A 22,437-nucleotide genomic window follows, 5' to 3' on the forward strand; every position below is an offset into this window, starting at 1 on the left:
CAAACACACCAAGGTCAATCTGCACCAAACTTCATATGTTTGATAATAGTGCTGGCCTGAACACATCTACATGTCAATAATCAGTTATAGGCATAACGCCACCAGCTGGCAGCAGCAATTTTGGCACATTTAAATGACTTATGACATATTTTTTCTATATTTACTGTATTAAAAGCATACTGCCCACCGATTGCTGTTTTCCTGAAGCCACCGGTCGGCGGTGAGCCCGGGTGCGAGGGCCCGTTCATCGCTGCTCGCAGCTTTAATTAGGGCCCGAGCCCAAAAGGGCGAAGGCCCTATTGTTCTTCTAAGGGTTCTTATTTTTTTTTTTTTTTTTTTTTTCAACCGTTGGGGCACTTTTGGGGGCCTTAACATACTCAAAAACTCTTGAAAATTTGCACACATGTCGGAATCTGCCGTCGTCCGGACGCCACAGAGGCTGGGACCCGGGCGTGGTTCAGGGCCTCTACAGCGCCCCCTGGAACACAGTTTGAAAACTTGATGTACTGCGCACACATACTTGCACGTATTGATATGAAACTCGGTACACATATAGATCTCACTGAGCCAAACAACTTTTGTACTCTATGTCATGGGCTGAACGCAACAGGAAGTGAGATATTTAGGGCTGTTTAAAAAGCGCATGCTCTGGAATTTAACGTACTCCTCCCAGGGTTTCCATAGGATTGTCACCAAACTCGGTCAGCATGATCTCAAGACATTGGGGACGCTAAATTGCGAGGGGATTTTTGATATCTCGAACGGTTTGGCCGTGGCAAGGCGACAAAGTTATGGCGAGAAATGAGAAACAGGAAGTGTCTAATTACTGTTGCACACATTGCTTGATTCTTATGAAACTTCACCAGTTTGTTTGTTGTATGATGCCGATTCCATAAATGTGACTATTATGAGTCAAAGTTATAGCGCCACCAACTGGCAGCAGGAAGCGTGTCATTTTCAAAATCCTTTGAAATCAGCCTCTTAATTTTACTTGATTTTCTTCAAACTTCATCAAAATAATGTCAAAACACGGCCGATGAGAATATGTAAAGGGGTCGATGATAAATCAAATACTGTTGCCATGGCAACGCGTCAAACTTTAAAATTAGATTCCTGTCTTTTCGAGGCAGTTAACATGCTTAGAATTTCATGAAACTCAACACACACGTCAATATTAATGATAGTTAGACACTGGCAAAAGGTCATAAATGGGCGTGGAGCAGGCACTCTATAGCGCCATCTTTTGACAAAAGTTGGGGGGTTAGTTTTTCCTACAGTCACCAAACTCTGTACATATATTGTTCTCATCAATCTGGACAACTTTCTAAATCAAACTCATTAGCTAAGACCAACAGGAAGCCGGCTATTTTGATTTGAATGTGGATTTTTGGAAAAATCAGGCTGTAAACAAATTCACACTCCTTCTAAGAAAAATAAGGTATTCACACCAAACTTTTTTAACATGAAGAGAAGATTCTGAAGATGTTAAATTGCGAGCGGTTTTGGGATATCTTGAACGGTGTTGACGTGGTGATTTTTTAAAGATATAGTAAAAAATATTTTTATATCTTTAAAGTGCAGCATCCAAACTCTTTAAAACTTTTTTCACACAGAGATCTAATCATTCTGAGCAAGTGCTGCAAATAAAAAATGTATACAAGCTTCTATGAATTAAAGAAAATTTAAAAAAGAACTCAGAAACCTGCTGTCACTCTGGTGAATGTCTCTACAGTATGTGTGTGCGTTCAGTCAGGCACAGAGAAGCTCATTATTGCAGGGGGGAGGGGTGAGAGGCAGAGAGGGAGAGAGGGGTAGAAAGTGAAACATGCTATCTTGCTTATAGACCATCTTTGAGAAATGCACACATATATATATAGTGTAATCGAAATAAATACGTCTGATCTTTGAGAGTCTGATATTTTGAGAAAATATAAAGGGTCACTAAGTCTTTCATTGTTTGTATTTTGCAGTTGTTGTTTTTTTTTTTTTGTTTTTTTTTACTGAACTATACCATGAACTTGTCCTATTCAGTCACATAGCAAAAGATTAAGAAAAATTAAACTTTTAGCATTAGCGATTTATCTTCATTGATAGACATTTATTTTCATAGTGTTATTTATTGAATATAAAATTTAAATTAACAATTTCAAGACAAACTTGGACAACAAAACAAGCTTTGCTGTTATCTGTTCAAAACATCTGAAAATTATAAAATTTTAAGATGAGTTATATATATATATATATATATATATATATATATATATATATATATATATATATATATATATATCACCCCTTTCAATACTCAACTTGTTTTTAAAGATATTTTGAAAGAATGAAGCGTTTATAGAGCACTTTATTGTGTATTGCTGTACACCCACATGAACTGTGTTCATGTTCATGTTAATTCACAGTACATAAATTATATATGAATACTATTTTAGCTTAATATTAATTAACATTAATAAATGCTATTTATTTATTGGTCATGTTAACTAATATAGTTAATGCTAACAAATAAAACTGAATGGCAACATTTTATATTTTGTGTGTATGTGTCTGTGTGTTGATTTTAAAGTCTAACCCTTTCAATTCTGTAAACTTAAAATCCAAACTAGCAGAGGGTTACTGTGAATGCATGTGCCAACTGGGCACCGTCTTCCTTATTGATTCTTAGTTATGACAAAAATTGATTTTATACAAAAATATATTATACAAAAATTGTTCAGATAGGTAACAATGACATTTAAGCAGAAGTGGTGGATGTAAAGGAAGCAATAATAACATTTTGCTATCATCATGAATTACATGTTCTTATCATCATCAGAAAATAGATAATTTGTAGCATACTGGTTCACAGTTGGCATCTATCTGAAGTCCTTGCATTGATTGCATTTAATTAAATCAACATTATATTTGGTCAGTCTGATCTTGAGGCCTTAGAGATGTTAAATTGTGAAGATCTTGAGTTTTCATTAAAGGGCATGTCCGTGGTGGCCTGACAAAGTTTGATGTTTCTGCATAGACATAGAAGTGGTTATAACTTAGCCTGAAAATGTCTGATCTGCCACAAAATTCACAGGTTTGGTAAGAGTCCTGGCCTGAAGACACCTAAAGACCAATATTCAGATATTATCATAGCCCCACCTGTTGGCAGCAGGATATCTCATATATTTCACTAACTCAAACATACCAAGGTCAATCTGCACCAAACTTCATATGTTTGATAATAGTGCTGGCCTGAACACATCTACATGCCAATAATCAGTTATAGGCATAGCGCCACCAGCTGGCAGCGGCAAGTTTGGCACATTTAAATGACTTATGACATATTTTTTTCTATAATTACTGTATTAAAAGCATACTGCCCACCGTTTGCTGTTTTCCTGAAGCCACCGGTCGGCGGTGAGCCCGGGTGCGAGGGCCCGTTCATCGCTGCTCGCAGCTTTAATTAGGGCCCGAGCACCGATGGTGTGAGGACCCTATTGGATCTGCTTCGTTTATTATTAGGGCCCGAGCACCGATGGTGTGAGGACCCTATTGGATCTGCTTCGTTTATTATTAGGGCCCGAGCACCGATGGTGTGAGGACCCTATTGGATCTGCTTCGTTTATTATTATTATTATTATTCTTCTTCTCCGGAATGAATCGCATTTTTGAGGGCCTAAACATACCCGAAAACTCATGAAACTTTGCACACACATCAAACCTGGCGAAAATGGATGTCTGATATGGGTTTCAGAGATGGGTGTGGCAAAACGGCTCGATAGCGCCACCTTTACACGTTCCGCAGTGTGCGCTTTCAGCTATGATTCTCGTACATGCATGAAAATCGGTACACACATGTAGCTCACCAATACCTACAAAAAAGCCTCCTGGGACAAAATCCGAAACCCAACAGGAAGTCGGTTATTATTAATTTTCTTAGCAAAATTTGTGTCATTTTTGCCATTTTCAGGCGTGGTACTTGAACGAACTCCTCCTAGAGATTTACTCCGATCAACAGCAAATTTGGTGAGTCTAATCTAAAGCCCTTTGTGACGTTAAATTGTGAAGATCTAGAGTTTTCATCGAAGGGCGTGTCCGTGACGGCCTCGCAAATTTCGATGTTTCGCCATGAAAAAGGAAGTTGCTATAACTTAGGCATAAAATGTCCGATCTGTCCCAAACTTCACATGTGTGATAACACTCCTGACCTGATGACATCTACATATCCATATTCCGTTATAGTCATAGCGCCACCTGCTGGCAACAGGAAGTGTCATGCTGTACTCTACAACAAACTCCTCCTAGAGATTTATACAGATCAACACCAAAATCGGTCAGTCTAATATAAAGGCCTTAGTGATGTTAAATTGTGAAGATCTTGAGTTTTCGGTAAAGGGCGTGTCCGTGGCGGCCTGACAAATTTCGAGGTCTCGCCATGGATATAAAACTTGTTATAACTCAGCCATAAAATGTCCGATTTGCCTCAAACTTCACATATTCGATAAGAGTCCTGGCCTGAACACATCTGAAGGCCAATATTCTATTATAATCACAGCGCCACCTGTTGGCAACAGGAAATGACTTGTATCAAACTCCTCTTAGAGATTTAATGATATCAACATTATATTTGGTCAGTCTGATCTAGAGGCCTTAGAGATGTTAAATTGCGAAGATCTTGAGTTTTCGTTAAAGGGCGTGTCCGTGGCGGCGTGACAAAGTTTGATGTTTCGCCATGGACATAGAAGTTGTTATAACTCAGCCATAAAATGTCCGATCTGCCTCAAACTTCACAGGTTTGGTAAGAGTCCTGGCCTGAAGACACCTAAAGGCCAATATTCAGATATTATCATAGCGCCACCTGTTGGCAGCAGGATATATCATATCTTTCACTAACTCAAACATACCAAGGTCAATCTGCACCAAACTTCATATGTTTGATGAAAGTGGTGGCCTGAACACATCTACATGCCAATAATCAGTTATAGGCATAGCGTCACCAGCTGGCAGCAGGAAATTTGGCACATTTAAGTGACTTTGACATATTTCTCCTATTTTTACTGTATTAAAAGCATACTACCCACCATTTGCTGTGTTCCTAAAGCCACCGGTCGGCGGTGAGCCCGTGTGCGAGGGCCCGTTCATCGCTGCTTGCAGCTTTAATTATTATTATTATTCTTCTTCTCCGGAATGAATCGCATTTTTGAGGGCCTAAACATACCCGAAAACTCATGAAACTTTGCACACACATCAAACCTGGCGAAAATGGATGTCTGATATGGGTTTCAGAGATGGGTGTGGCAAAACGGCTCGATAGCGCCACCTTTACACGTTCCGCGGTGTGCGCTTTCAGCTATGATTCACGTACATGCATGAAAATCGGTACACACATGTAACTCACCAATACCTACAAAAAAGCCTCCTGGGACAAAATCCGAAACCCAACAGGAAGTCGGTTATTATTAATTTTCTTAGCAAAATTTGTGTCATTTTTGCCATTTTCAGGCGTCGTACTTGAACGAACTCCTCCTAGAGATTTACTCCGATCAACAGCAAATTTGGTGAGTCTAATCTAAAGCCCTTTGTGACATTAAATTGTGAAGATCTAGAGTTTTCATCGGAGGGCGTGTCCGTGGCGGCCTCGCAAATTTCGATGTTTCGCCATGAAAAAGGAAGTTGCTATAACTGAGACATAAAATGTCCGATCTGTCCCAAACTTCACATGTGTGATAACACTCCTGACCTGATGACATCTACATATCCATATTCAGTTATAGTCATAGCGCCACCTGCTGGCAACAGGAAGTGTCATGCTGTACTCTACAACCAACTCCTCCTAGAGATTTATACAGATCAACACCAAAATCGGTCAGTCTAATATAAAGGCCTTAGTGATGTTAAATTGTGAAGATCTTGAGTTTTCGGTAAAGGGCGTGTCCGTGGCGGCCTGACAAATTTTGAGGTCTCGCCATGGATATAAAACTTGTTATAACTCAGCCATAAAATGTCCGATTTGCCTCAAACTTCACATATTCGATAAGAGTCCTGGCCTGGACACATCTGAAGGCCAATATTCTATTATAATCACAGCGCCACCTGTTGGCAACAGGAAATGACTTGTATCAAACTCCTCCTAGAGATTTAATGATATCAACATTATATTTGGTCAGTCTGATCTAGAGGCCTTAGAGATGTTAAATTGCGAAGATCTTGAGTTTTCGTTAAAGGGCTTGTCCGTGGCGGCGTGACAAAGTTTGATGTTTCGCCATGGACATAGAAGTTGTTATAACTCAGCCATAAAATGTCCGATCTGCCTCAAACTTCACATGTTTGGTAAAAGTCCTGGCCTGAAGACATCTAAAGGCCAATATACAGATATTATTATAGCGCCACCCATTGGCAGTAGGATATTTCATATCTTGCACTAACTCAAATATACCAAGGTCAATCTGCACCAAACTTCATATGTTTGATGAAAGTGCTGGCCTGAACACATCTACATGCCAATAATCAGTTATAGGCATAGCGCCACCAGCTGGCAGCAGGAAGTTTGGCACATTTAAGTGACTTTGATCTATTTTTCCTACATTTACTGTATTAAAAGCATACTGCCCACCGTTTGCTGTTTTCCTAAAGCCACCGGTCGGCGGTGAGCCCGGGTGCGAGGGCCCGTTCATCGCTGCTTGCAGCTTTAATTATTAGGGCCCGAGCACCGATGGTGTGAGGACCCTATTGAATCTGCTCCGTTTATTATTATTATTATTATTATTATTCTTCTTCTTCTCCAAAGTGAATCGCATTTTAGAGGACCTAAACATTCCCGAAAACTCACAAAACTTTGCACACACATCAAACCTGGCGAAAATTTACGTCTGATTTGGGTTTCAGAAGTGGGTGTGGCAAAATGGCTCGACAGCGCCACCTTTAGACGTTCAGCGGTGTGCGCTTTCAGCTGTGATTCACGTACATGCACCGAAATCGGTACACACATGTAACTCACCAATACCTACAAAAAAGCCTCTTGGAACAAAATCCGGAACCCAACAGGAAGTCGGTTAATATTAAAATTCTCAGCAAAATTTGTGTCATTTTTGCCTTTTTCAGGTGTCGTACTTGAACGAACTCCTCCTACAGATTTATTCGGATCAACGCCAAATTTGCAGAGTCTAGTCTAAAGCCCTTTGTGACGTTAAATTGTGAAGATCTAGAGTTTTCATCGGAGGGCGTGTCCGTGGCGGCCTCGCAAATTTCGATGTTTCGCCATGAAAAAGGAAGTTGCTATAACTCAGGCATACAATGTCCTATCTGTCCCAAACTTCACATGTGTGATAACACTCCTGACCTGAAGACATCTAGATGCCCATATTCAGTTATAGTCATAGCGCCACCTGCAGGCAACAGGAAGTGTCATGCTGTACTCTACAACCAACTCCTCCTAGAGATTTATTCAGATCAACACCAAAATCGGTCAGTCTAATATAAAGGCCGTAGCGATGTTAAATTGTGAAGATCTTGAGTTTTCGGTAAAGGGCGTGTCCGTGGCGGCCTGACAAATTTCGAGGTCTCGCCATGGATATAAAACTTGTTATAACTCAGCCATAAAATGTCCGATTTGCCTCAAACTTCACATATTCGATAAGAGTCCTGGCCTGAACACATCTGAAGGCCAATATTCTATTATAATCACAGCGCCACCTGTTGGCAACAGGAAATGACTTGTATCAAACTCCTCCTAGAGATTTAATGATGTCAACATTATATTTGGCCATTCTGATCTAGAGGCCTTAGAGATGTTAAATTGTGAAGATCTTGAGTTTTCGTTAAAGGGCGTGTCTGTGGCGGCATGACAAAGTTTGATGTTTCGCCATAGACATATAAGTTGTTATAACTCAGCCATAAAATGTCCGATCTGCCTCAAACTTCACTGGTTTGGTAAGAGTCCTGGCCTGAAGACACCTAAAGGCCAATATTCAGATATTATCATAGTGCCACCTGTTGGCAGCAGGATATATCATATCTTTCACTAACTCAAACATACCAAGGTCAATCTGCACCAAACTTCATATGATTGATGAAAGTGGTGGCCTGAACACATCTACATGCCAATAATCAGTTATATGCATAGCGCCACCAGCTGGCAGCAGGTAATTTGGCACATTTAAGTGACTTTGATCTATTTTTCCTACATTTACTGTATTAAAAGCATACTGCCCACCGTTTGCTGTGTTCCTAAAGCCACCGGTCGGCGGTGAGCCCGTGTGCGAGGGCCCGTTCATCGCTGCTTGCAGCTTTAATTATTATTATTCTTCTTCTCCGGAATGAATCGCATTTTTGAGGGCCTAAACATACCCGAAAACTCATGAAACTTTGCACACACATCAAACCTGGCGAAAATGGATGTCTGATATGGGTTTCAGAGATGGGTGTGGCAAAACGGCTCGATAGCGCCACCTTTACACGTTCCGCGGTGTGCGCTTTCAGCTATGATTCACGTACATGCATGAAAATCGGTACACACATGTAACTCACCAATACCTACAAAAAAGCCTCCTGGGACAAAATCCGAAACCCAACAGGAAGTCGGTTATTATTAATTTTCTTAGCAAAATTTGTGTCATTTTTGCCATTTTCAGGCGTCGTACTTGAACGAACTCCTCCTAGAGATTTACTCCGATCAACAGCAAATTTGGTGAGTCTAATCTAAAGCCCTTTGTGACGTTAAATTGTGAAGATCTAGAGTTTTCATCGGAGGGCGTGTCCGTGGCGGCCTCGCAAATTTCGATGTTTCGCCATGAAAAAGTAAGTTGCTATAACTTAGGCATAAAATGTCTGATCTGTCCCAAACTTCACATGTGTGATAACACTCCTGACCTGATGACATCTACATATCCATATTCAGTTATAGTCATAGCGCCACCTGCTGGCAACAGGAAGTGTCATGCTGTACTCTACAACCAACTCCTCCTAGAGATTTATACAGATCAACACCAAAATCGGTCAGTCTAATATAAAGGCCTTAGTGATGTTAAATTGTGAAGATCTTGAGTTTTCGGTAAAGGGCGTGTCCGTGGCGGCCTGACAAATTTCGAGGTCTCGCCATTGATATAAAACTTGTTATAACTCAGCCATAAAATGTCCGATTTGCCTCAAACTTCACATATTCGATAAGAGTCCTGGCCTGAACACATCTGAAGGCCAATGTTCTATTATAATCACAGCGCCACCTGTTGGCAACAGGAAATGACTTGTATCAAACTCCTCCTAGAGATTTAATGATATCAACATTATATTTGGTCAGTCTGATCTAGAGGCCTTAGAGATGTTAAATTGCGAAGATCTTGAGTTTTCGTTAAAGGGCGTGTCTGTGGCGGCGTGACAAAGTTTGATGTTTCGCCATGGACATAGAAGTTGTTATAACTCAGCCATAAAATGTTCGATCTGCCTCAAACTTCACAGGTTTGGTAAGAGACCTGGCCTGAAGACACCTAAAGGCCAATATTCAGATATTATCATAGCGCCACCTGTTGGCAGCAGGATATATCATATCTTTCACTAACTCAAACATACCAAGGTCAATCTGCACCAAACTTCATATGTTTGATGAAAGTGGTGGCCTGAACACATCTACATGCCAATAATCAGTTATAGGCATAGCGCCACCAGCTGGCAGCAGGAAATTTGGCACATTTAAGTGACTTTGACATATTTCTCATATTTTTACTGTATTAAAAGCATACTACCCACCATTTGCTGTGTTCCTAAAGCCACCGGTCGGCGGTGAGCCCGGGTGCGAGGGCCCGTTCATCGCTGCTTGCAGCTTTAATTATTCTTCTTCTTCTTCTTCTTCTTCTTCTCCAAAGTGAAAAGTCTTTTTGAGGGCCTAAACATGCCCGAAAACTCACGAAACTTTGCACACGCATCAGACCTGGCGAAAATTTACATCTGATATGGTTTTCAAAAGTGGGTGTGGCAAAATGGCTCGATAGCGCCACCTATAAAATTTCAACGGAGTGCCCCTCGAGCTACGTTTCATGTACATGTACGAAACTCGGTACACATATGTAACACACCAATACCTACAAAAAAGTCTCCTGGTGCAACATCCGAAACCCAACAGGAAGTCCGTTATATTGAATTTCCTGTACGATTTTTGTGCAGTTTTTGCCATTTTCAGGCCTCATACTTTAACGAACTCCTCCTACAGTTTTTATCCGATCATCTTCAAATTTGCTGAGTGTCATCATAAGGCCTTTGCGATGTTAAATTGCGAAGCTTTAGAGTTTTCGTCGAAGGGCGTGTCCGTGGCGGCCGGACAAACTTTGATGTTTCGCCATGAAAAAGGAAGTTGCTATAACTCAGGCATACGATGTCCGATCTGCCTCAAACTTCACATGTTTGATGACAGTCCGGTCCTGAACACACGTCAGTGCCCATATTCAGTTATAGTCATAGCGCCACCTGCTGACAACAGGAAATGACATGTTTAACACTGTTACGGACTCCTAGAAACATATTGAAAAGCGTTAACATAAGTCTTAAATAGGCTAGCAACATGCTACAAACATGCTAAAACATGCTAGCAACACTTAGCTAAGAGCTAAAGCATGCTATTAATACAAATACAAAAGGAAATTGCTGTAACTCATGTATATAATGTTGAATCTGACCCAAACTTAATATTCAACATGCTACAAAAATAATAAAGCATGCTAGCAACACTTAGCTAATATGCTAAAGCATGCTAATAATACAATGAAACAGGAAGTTACTCTAACTCAGGCATACAATGTCCAATCAGCCCCAAACTTAACATGTTTGATAAGAATCCTGGCCTAAACACACGCCAATGCCCGTATTCAGTTAAAGTCATAGCGCCACCAGCTGGTAACAGGAAGCCACATGTTTAATACTGTTGTGGATGCCTAGCAACATTTTAAAAAAATTCAACAACTGTTAAACAGGGTAGCAACATGCTAGAAACATGCTATAACATGTTAGCAACATTTAGCTAGGTGCTAAAGCATACTCTTAATGCAATGAAACAGGAAGTTACTCTAACTCAGGCATGCAATGTCCAATCAGCCCCAAACTTCACATGTTTGATAACAGTCCTGGCCTGAAGATATCTACATGCCAATATTCAGTTGTAGTTATAGCGCCACCTACTGTCAACAGGAAGTGACATGTTTAACACTGTGACACACTATTAGCAACACACTAAAAAAGCCATTGAGTGCTAAACTAGTTTAAAACGTACTCAAACATGCTAGCAACACTTACTTAGTGCTAAAGCATGTTGTTAAAGACATAAAACAGGAAGTTACTGTAACTCAGACATGCAATGTCCAATCAGCCCCAAACTTCACGTTTGATAAGAGTCCTGGCCTGAAGATATATACATGCCCATATTCAGTTATAGTCACAGCGCCACCTGCTGACAACAGGAAGTGACGTTTAATGGTGTTACGGACTCCTAGCAACATAATAAAAAGCGTCAGCAAGTTTTAAATAGGCTAGCATCACGCTAGAATCATGTTAAAACATGCTAGCAACACTTAGCTGAGAGCTAAAGCATGATATTAATACAAAGTAAAATAAGTGTAACTCATGCATACAATGTCCAATCTGACCCAAGCTTAATATGTTTGATAAGAGTCCTGGTCTGAACACAAGCCCATACCCATATTCAGTTATAGTGATAGTGCCACCTGCTGGCAACAGGAAGTCACATGTTTAATACTGTTGTGGATGCCAAGCAACATTTTAAAAATATCAACAAGTGTTAAATAGGGTAGCAACATGCTAGAAACATGTTAGCAACATTTAGCTAAGTGCTAAAGCATACTCTTAATGCAATGAAACAGGAAGTTACTCTAACTCAGGCATGCAATGTCCAATCAGCCCCAAACTTCACATGTTTGATAACAGTCCTGGCCTGAAGATATCTACATGCCAATATTCAGTTATAGTTATAGCGCCACCTACTGTCAACAGGAAGTGACATGTTTAACACTGTGACACACTATTAGCAACACACTAAAAAAGCCATTGAGTGCTAAACTAGTTTAAAACGTACTCAAACATGCTAGCAACACTTACTTAGTGCTAAAGCATGTTGTTAAAAACATAAAACAGGAAGTTACTGTAACTCAGACATGCAATGTCCAATCAGCCCCAAACTTCACGTTTGATAAGAGTCCTGGCCTGAAGATATATACATGCCCATATTCAGTTATAGTCACAGCGCCACCTGCTGACAACAGGAAGTGACGTTTAATGGTGTTACGGACTCCTAGCAACATAATAAAAAGCGTCAGCAAGTTTTAAATAGGCTAGCATCATGCTAGAATCATGTTAAAACATGCTAGCAACACTTAGCTGAGAGCTAAAGCATGATATTAATACAAAGTAAAATAAGTGTAACTCATGCATACAATGTCCAATCTGACCCAAGCTTAATATGTTTGATAAGAGTCCTGGTCTGAACACAAGCCCATGCCCATATTCAGTTATAGTGATAGTGCCACCTGCTGGCAACAGGAAGTCACATGTTTAATACTGTTGTGGATGCCAAGCAACATTTTAAAAATATCAACAAGTGTTAAATAGGGTAGCAACAAGCTAGAAACATGTTAGCAACATTTAGCTAAGTGCTAAAGCATACTCTTAATGCATTGAAACAGGAAGTTACTGTAACTCAGGCATGCAATGTCCAACCAGCCCCAAACTTAATATGTTTGATAAGAGTCCTGGCCTGAATACATTTACATGCCAGTATTTAGTTATAGTCATAGCGCCACCAGCTGGCAACAGCAAATTACTTGTTTTACACTAACTTAAGCATGCAATGAACAATTTGCACCAAACTTGACATGTTTGCCAATAGTCCTGGCCTGAAGACATCTAAAAGCCAATATTTTGTAATAGCGCCACCTGTTGGCAGCAGGATATGTCATGACTTACACTCAAGCATGCCATGTTCAAGCTTCACCAAACTTCATATGTTTCATAAAAGCACTGGCCTGAACACATCTGCATGCCAATATTCAGTTATAGGCATAGCGCCACCAGCTGGCAGCAGGAAGATTGGCACATATCAATGACTTTGACATATTCCTCCTACATTTACTGTGTTAATAGCATAGTGCCCACCATTCGCCACCGATCGGCGGTGAGCCCGAGTGCGAGGGCCCTACCATCGCTGCTTGCAGCTTTAATTCTAATTGTTCTGCAATTCTCTCTTTTTTTAATCTAGAACAAATTGCAATAATATTGCCCCTTAGGACACATTTGGCTCCCTCCCATAACACTGTTGGAGACACCCCATCCTTATCATTAAATTCAAGATAGTCAATAATGCTTTTTTGTAACTCTTGTTTAACTATTTCTTTATTTAATATAGATACGTTGGCTCTCCAATATTTAAAATAGTTATTTGGGCTCATCTTTAATTTCAAACATACTGGAGCATGGTCTGAGATGGTGATTACTTCTATATTACATTCAGTGGCTCTAAAGGAGTCTGCTCCCGACATTAGGAACATATCCAACCTTGAGTGGGTACAGTGAACCTGTGAGAAAAAGGTAAAATCTCTCTCCTTGCGATGTAAGCTGCGCCAAACATCTACCAAGCCTAACTCCCCCATCAGTGTTAAAAGAGCCAGAGATTTTTGGGATTTTGAACCTGAACCAGCAGGGAGCCTATCAACAGCTGCTCTCAAAACACAATTAAAGTCTCCTCCAATCAGAATAATCCCTTCTGCTTTATCTGCTATCAATGATGCCATCTTCTTGAAAAAAATTTGGGTTGTCCTCATTTGGAGCATATAAATTAAGCAAAGTTATTTTAATGCCCCCTATACTTCCAATTACCATCACATACCGCCCCTCTTTATCACAGAAATTTTTCTCATGAGAAAAATAAATAGATTTATTGAAAAGAATTGTGACACCCCTCTTTCTCCCATTGTGATATGAAGAGCTATATTGCTGGTCAACCCATTCCCTCCTCAGCTTCAAATGCTCCTTTTCTGAAAGATGTGTCTCCTGAAGCATAGCTATAGCACAGTTAAATTTCTTTAATTGGTTAAGTACTTTTTTCCTCTTAATGGGGCTACACAGCCCTTTAACATTATAAGTAACACAAATTAGATTGTTCATCTCGTATTATGAACTTATTCATCATGGAGCACAAAGAAAAATGTTTTTTACATATTAGCATTAGTTGGCCCATTTTCAATCTCAGGACATGAAGAACATTAACAACATAAAACAACAAAAATGAACAAAACAATATAGGCTTCCACATACCAGACTGGATCAGTCAGTTATCAAACCTGAAAAATCCAGTCCCCGGTGTTCCCTGGGCAGAGGGTGGTGACTGGTCCTCTTTGGAAAACGAAACTAAACGTTTTGCGTCGCTGTGTCCGGCTCTCAGAGCAGTCCGTTGCACGCCAAGCCGTGGAAAGATGAAATTCCACTCGCTTTTCCTCCCGCCCCGTCCGGCGTTAAAACAGTTTATTATAATTCTCCTAACTGGTATCAGTCTCAAACATCAGATGAACTCGGCGAAGAAACAAAAAAGAAAAGAAAAAAGAAAAGAAAAGAAAGAAACAGCTCACTCCTTTGTGGTGAAAAAGGATTCAATCCCTGCATATGAACGTGTTTGCGGGCCGCTCCATGCTCTCGCTCCCGCAGTGCTCCATCCGCGTCGGGACAGCTCCGCTTCCAGCCGCTCCCTCTCATCCACGCGCACCTTCATCCCCATCTTCTCAAGTACAGGTTGAGCATCTGACATCGTCGGAAAAGGTTTTCTCACCGTCTTCTAGGGCCACTCTCAGCTGTGCAGGAAAAATACACCTGGCTCTGATGTTCTTCGCCCTCAGCTGCTTAACTGCGTCACGCACAAGCGATCTTTTCTTCTGCAGTTCGGGAGAGAAGTCGTGGTCCAAGTATATCTGCCCTTCTTTGTACATTACTTTTTTTTGCTCCCATGCTTTCCTTAGAATAGTCTCTTTGACGGAGTAGTCCAGAAACTTTACAATCAAGGATCGCGGAGCAGCATCTGGATTTTTAGACCTGGCGGTGAGTGCTCTGTGAGCTCTCTCGATGCTGATGTTCATCTCTGGGGGTAGTTGAAGGGCAGATTTAAGCAGCTTTTGTACAAAAAGTTTTCCCTCGCTTCCCTCTGGCACACGGTAGATTCTCAGGTTGTTTCTCCGTAGTCTGTTCTCCATGTCCTCGCAGCGCACAGTCAGGTGCATGTCGCGCTGCAACAAGGTGCCGGATGGCCTGCTCATGGCGCTTCACAGTGTCCTCGTTAGCGCTAATGCGGTCCTCCGCCTCCGTGGTTCTCTTTTCCAAATTTGTCACTTCATCTTTTAGTCCCTTAAAGGCCGTTTCTAGTCTCGTTAAGGAGAGCTGAGTTTGCGTGTGTCCTTCTTGATTGTCTTTCCTCATTTTCTCGAGTTCCTCCAATATTCTTGACCCAGAATCGTGCGTGCTAGCATCCGCCGCCGCAGGTGAACACGATGCTTGTTTCAGAGTCAACTGTTTCAAATTGTCCCCTTTGTCTTTAGCTTGGTCCTGTTTTTGCGACCCCTTACCTCTCAGGGATGATGCCATATTGTCTGAGTGAAGATTCGCCGAGTTTTGTGTAGTTTAGTTAGGAAATATATTCGTATATGAACGGAGCAAGTTCTTCAAGCTGCTGCTAGCAACATGACGTCACCGGAAGTCCTTCATGTCTATATTCTAAAGGTTTTTACAGAGGAATTTGTCCATATATAATATGCTTGTTTAATATGCTTGTATAATATGCTTTTATTTTATACAACATTTTATTCCTAAAAAATGGTAAAAAAAAAAAAAAAAAAAAAAAAAAACATTGTTTCCTGTCTGTTCTAAGTATTTTCGGAATTACTGGCAAAATGAGATACCCAAAATTCCCTGTGTAAAAATATTTGACTCTAATATATCTAAATATATATATACTTAAACAAGAATTTTGAAACTGACTTCATAGAAGTCATAGATTTAACATAGGCTTTAACATAGATTTAAACATAGGCTAAATTTAAGGTGAGACACTGTAGGTGAATAGGGTTAAAAAAAAACTAATAGTTATCACCTTACTTACCCAGATGATTGATTACATTGATTTTACATTCAATTGCAAACATTTTTTTTTTTTGTATTAAAATGTTTCTAAAATGTTAGGTTTAAATGTACAAATAAGGCATTATTTAATGAAATATGCAGTAATTTTCATACATCTCTAGTACAAAAATCTAAACACTGGATGAAGTCAGTTTCAAAATTCTTGTTTAATTTTTTGACATATTAGAGTCAAATGTTTTTACAGAGGAAATTTTGGGTATCTCATTTTGTCACGCCATAATTCAGAAAAAAAAAACACTGAACTGACAAATTGGGGAATAAAATGTTGTATAAAATCAAGCAAACCAATCTGAACAAATCCCTCTGTAAAAAGAGGATATAGACAGGAATAAAATATAAAGTTTGGTGTGTAGAAGAAAAAACTCATTTTGAGAAAACAGCCTTTAAAAATATGTATTGTAATTGAAATCTATTGACACAAATACAGTAGAAAAAGTGCTATAAAAGAAACACTTAACAGTGCCTTTTAGGTGATTTCTTTCCACTAGTCTGAAAAAAAAAAACACTTTATGAAACACCAAAAAGCCCAAAATCTCAAAGTTTACAGGTGCATGAAAAAAACATTGTTTTTGCCTGCAGTGTCTCCACTTGAGCTAATACAGATGTGGCTATTAAGAATGCATATTATGTGAAAAACATTTTAGACACAAGATAGTGAATACTGACTGTTTTTACTCCAAAATATTACCAAACAGAGTCACAGCAAAATATATTTGCATCTACAGTCAACACAGTGTCGTTCATTTTTGAATGATTCAGCATTTTAGATTCAATGATCCATTCATGTTTAATTTCTGAATGAGCTGTTTTTAACAATTAGACAGAGAGCCTTTAAAAATCTCTAAATGGTTTATATTTGGGCTGTCAGTTTAACACACTAACATAATTAATTAGTTAAAAATAACGCGATTCAAGTATTTAAACTCAGTTTGCGCACTGACCCCGCCCCCAGACCCGTACATCGTCTTATATTTCATATAGTTGACTTGATATGACACAGGGCAACAACTCCATAAGTGCAGTTATGCCCCAAAATTCAAGACATTCTTGCACAAAATGCACCTGTGTGCAAATGATATCATGCCAGCAGGGAGAACAGTATTACACGAGTGCTGATTTTGTCCCGAATATCACAAGTTTAATTTTTATTTTATTTTTTATCACAAGTTTAAAGATTTTATTCAACAGTTCAGTAAATAAGTTGATATTGTGTTCTATTTCAAACACAATATTATGTTTTTTTGCTCAGTTTTGCAAAAGCCAAAGCAGAATTGTTGCTCAGCAGTGTTTGGATCTAAAATTAATCGCACGTTTTGAACGATTCATGTGAATCAATGATTCAAAGGCCCATTCATAAACCTATTTACTTCATTCCTGAATAAATCAGCCATTTGAACGAATAGAATGAATGACTCATAAAGACATTTACTGCCACCTGCTGGCAGATTTAGTTTCTTATTAAGAGTATTATTTCATTAAATAATAATAATAATAATAATAAAACATTAATAGGATAGTTCACTCAAAGGTGTATTTACACACCCTGATATGTTTCAGAGTTTGAAATACAATTTTTTATTTTTTTGTGGAACATAAAATAAAGTATTTTGAAGATTGTTGGTAACTAAAGCTACAATTTGTAATATTTACTTGATACATTCTAATTTAACACGAAAATAGCGTTAAATAATCTTTTGAGGGTATTTTCAAAGGCGATTAATTACGAATAGAATGAATGACATTGACTGCCACCTGCTGGCAGATTTAGTTTCTTATTTAGAGTATCATTTCATTAAATAAAAATAATGACAATATTAAACATTAATAGGATAGTTCACTCAGAAACATATTTACTTACCCTAATGTTGTTTCAGAGTTTGAAATTCAAATCTTTCTTTTCTGGAACATAAAACAAAGTATTTTGAAGATCGTTGGTAACAAAGCTGTTTTGGTTGCCAACGACTTTAACTGGATGAACAAAAAATACTGAGATGTTTTCTTAAATAATCTTTTATGTTCAATATGTTTGTTTATTTATAATACATTTTATGTTAAATCAAATTAAATATTTCTTTCTAAAGCTACAATTGTTTTAATGTCTACTTGATACTTTCTCATTTAACACAAAAATAGCTTTAAATAATATTTTGTGGGTATTTTTTCAGTCAAATTTATTTTGCGATTAGTTAGATTAATTAATCGACACATTATGTAATGAATTAAATTAATGATTTGAATCAGCTGGCAGCCCTAGTTTATATTTTGGAAACTTAGTTCTGATTCAACTGCAGTAATGTTAGTATTCAAGCTCATGTACGTTTTTTTTTTCTTTTCTTTTTTTCCCAGCAACACCACCTCTCTCAGTAAAGGGTGTCGATATGCGTGCAATAGACAACAAGAAAGCACACAACACCAGCAAGTACAACAACACCAGCCTCATTGTGCGCCGGAATCAAGAATTCATCATCATCATCAGGTTTGACCGACCCTTCAGTAAGCAGGTGGACAATGTGCAGATAGAGTTTCTGATTGGTGAGCAGATCTTATTTCCAACTCAATAACAATTATGTGTACTGTTATATAACATCTGATCTGTGCAGACATGTATAACTTTTTATTTTATTTTCATTTTTGTTTTGAAGTAACTGTAACTGTCAGTAAGGCATACGCAGATCTTATATGACTTACTTACTAACTTACTAAAACCTAAAATAGTTAGGAACTGACATTCATTTTTTTTTTTTTTTTGTGCAAATTTCTCTTTTGTTGTATTTTTTAAACTATGACTGGTTTCTCCAGACTGAATTCTGTAGGTTAATTAAATATTAATATTTACATAATATATATATATATATATATATATATATATATATATATATATATATATATATTATGTAAATATTAATAATAATACATTTACATAAAATACAATAAAATATTGCAGTGACTAAATTACAGTCTTATTCAACTCAAGATATTTATACATTTACATATTTTTAGAGATTTTATCTCTCAAGTCTATAAATGTTTATTCTGATGCTATCTCATGACCAAATTGTACGTATTTTACGAAGTGGCTAATTTGCATGAATTCGTATGTCCTCACTCATACGATTTTGTATGATTTGTCTAGACGCCTGTGATGGGTAGGTTTAGGAGCGGGGCAGTGTTAATTGTGACTGGCATTTTTGATTAATCTTAGTGTTTATCTTGAGATAAAATGTTTAATTTTAGTCATTTGAGTCTTTCACCATTTTAGTCGACGAAAAGATATTACATTTTTGTAACTTTTAGTCATTCATTTTAGTCAAACTACAGTTACCAACATTTATTTAGGTAGCTTTTTTATAGTCTTCAAATTAAAATAGTCTATTCTCTCTTTTTGGCAAAATTTGAGTCAAGATTTAATTTGGAAAAACTGGAATATATGACAATTTTAATTTCTGGCAAGAGATACAAATTAAACTCATTTTTTCAGATACAGCAGGTTTAATTAACATTAAATTAATTAATTTTAACATTTTTGTTTGGTTGACATTAATGACACAGATAGGTGTATTTGATGTAATGCAATATGTTTATTCAGTTTGAGGTTCAAAAAACATTATTTTCCACATACTGTACATCATTGTGCCTCCTCTCTGCCCCACCTTTCTGAAATGCTTAGTTTTTTACAAAACTCATTGTTGGAAACTGAGGTGTTCTCTGATTGGCCAGCTATCCGGTGCATTGTGATTGGCTGAATACCTCAAGCATGTGGCGGAAATGTTACACCCCTTACCATGCCGTTTCTCAACGTGACGTGACAGAAACAATAAAACCCATTATAAACGAGGCATTTGTAGCATCCAGTGGGGACATAACTACTGATTGTAATGACTCATACTGTCTTTTTACGTGTTGCGTCACGTCGTGCCGCGCTGCATAAACATAACACCATGTCTGGATTTGCGATCGTAGAACGAGAAACAACAAGCACTACTCTACACTGCTCAAAACTCATGTTTGAATAGTCAGCACTGAATTCTTTAAATATGAAAACGTACTTACAGGCCGTCAGTCAGAAGCGCAGACTGTCCTTGCAACATTAGAATTGCCCCACATTAGCCTTAACACTTTGTGTACCACTGGCATTGTAAGCTGATCTCCCAGGTTCAGAAAACAGTCCTCTGTGAAATGTGCATCACCCACTTGAATATTTGCATTGTACTGTTCAGTAATAGTGTTGTAAATATATAACTTAACCACTGATTTGTAGTTGTGTTCTCCTTTGGAAGGCCGAACAAAGTACTTTCGCTTTCGCAATGAAACACACTGTGAGGCCACGATCACGCCGAACGCGTCTTTAGTTCTAAAAACGCGAGGCGCACAGCTCTGCCTTTTTTTGGTGACTTTTAAAAAAACGCAGTGTGCTGCCGTTGTTTTATGTTGCTAGGCAATGACCAAAACAGCTGTCCTGTCAGTCAAATCAAAGGATTATAGTGCCAGCGCTCTAAAATCTTTGGTTTTTGCTGTTAATTAAACTGTCATATTAGCAAAAACCCTAAAAAATACAGCTCCGGGTTACCCACGACAGACACCAAAAGTTTCTCCTCCATTTCTTGCAGTCTCCGGACTTTTTAAGCAACGGTAAACTTTCGTCACCACAACAGAAGGCCCGCCTCTCCATTCATTCGATTGGACAATGGAAAAAATGCGAATGACGTTTTTCCGCTCAGAGTTGCTTTTTTTTTCAACTTCAGGCACTCAGAGCGCTTCTGCAAAAACGCAAGGTGCAGCAGGCGGAGAAAACGCGAGGCGCCCGGGGCGCATAAGCAGCGCGCAGAACGCTCACTGCCAACAGAAAACCATTCAAAAAAGGCGCCTCTCACTGCAAAAACGCGTTCGGTGTGATCACGGCCTGACTCCACAACATGGCGACTGCAACACTACTACAGCCTGTAAAAGTTACACCTTCTTTCTTTCCATATACATATGGGCAGTGTTATGCAAATCCACTCACCCTGTGATGTGGACAGGTTGGACACGTGTTTGAACGAGCCTTTTTAGGGAGGTGTGGCTGAGTCTTAACATTTTATAATAAATATCTCTTTGGTTTTAAACTTTGCAACTTTACAGAACTTATCTATGCACAGCTTTTAACACTCCAAAGACAAAGGGAAACAAGAAACCACATTATATTAACCCCTTTAGGCCATAACTGTCATTTGGACTACTGTGTGTGGTGTGTGTGTGTGTGTGTGTGTGTGTGTGTGTGTGTGTGTGTGTGTGTGTGTGTGTGTGTGTGTGTGTGTGTGTGTGTGTTTGAGCACTGAGAACTGATCACGCACTGTATGAAAACTAAAGAAGAAGAGCATGCGCAAGAGAGAGTACTTCTATCATTGCAATTCCGCCTATTCTGCCTTCACTACCTTTAAGTTAATCAACAACGAAATTGTGACTCCCTGGAAAAACGAGACATCTGGTCACGCAATCCCTAACCCTTCGGGTGCTGAGGCCATTTTTTCAGATCGCTAGTTCGCATTTTACTCGCATTAACCTATCCATCCACTGCGGCTGTCATACTAAGACTAGATATACAAATGCCACTTATGATCCAATGACAGGGGACTTTTTGAATGACATGACAAGAAGTTAACGTTGGCCTATAGAATGCATTGTCAATGTCCGGTAGTCGTCAAATAGCATTCTACCCTGTAAAAAATACTGCATATGCTGGTTAGGTAGGTTTTGAGTCTGGTATGCTGGTTTAAGCTTGTCCTTTGCTGGTTTATGCTGGTCCTTGACCATGAACCAGCAAAGGTCCAGCATTAAAAACAGCATCAAATCCTAGCATATGCTGGCTTTTCAAAAGGGTAGTCCCATCTCCTCTTGTTAACGAAGACGCAACATAAATTTCGTCATAGTTTTTGTCATCAGATATCAGTTTTAGCTTGTCAAAGTCTCATCTTAGTCACAGAAAAAAATATTCATTAATGAATATTTTTTGCCGTCATCTTCCTTGACAAAATTACCACTGGAGTGGGATTAAGGCTAAGTCATTTGGTCGAATTCATATGTGATCGAGTTGATTATTTGTTGGTTAATCAAGATCATTGGTCAAGGTGGAATGACTGTTAAATTTTGTTTCAGTTTTGCAAATTGAATCTATGTTAATATTTTGACATTGTTGAAATGTCTTCTTTTACAATGTAAAAATATTGACATTGATTTATAAGCATTTTGTTAACTTTTTCATAACCATTTAGAATTCTTCTTAAATGCATAATTCAC

At 38.7% G+C, this 22,437-nt stretch overlaps 1 protein-coding gene across 1 annotated transcript in view; it reads left to right on the forward strand.

The window, feature by feature from the left end:
* LOC141300430 (coagulation factor XIII A chain-like) overlaps positions 1-22,437 on the forward strand; it is a 37,399-nt gene that overhangs the window by 7,768 nt on the left and 7,194 nt on the right. Inside the window, exon 3 of the mRNA XM_073830709.1 lies at positions 18,511-18,696. Coding sequence (XP_073686810.1) covers positions 18,511-18,696 — 186 coding nt within the window. The remainder of the gene's footprint in view (positions 1-18,510; positions 18,697-22,437) is intronic.

The sequence above is a fragment of the Garra rufa genome, chromosome 24 (assembly GCF_049309525.1).
Source record: "Garra rufa chromosome 24, GarRuf1.0, whole genome shotgun sequence".
NCBI lineage: Eukaryota > Metazoa > Chordata > Actinopteri > Cypriniformes > Cyprinidae > Garra > Garra rufa.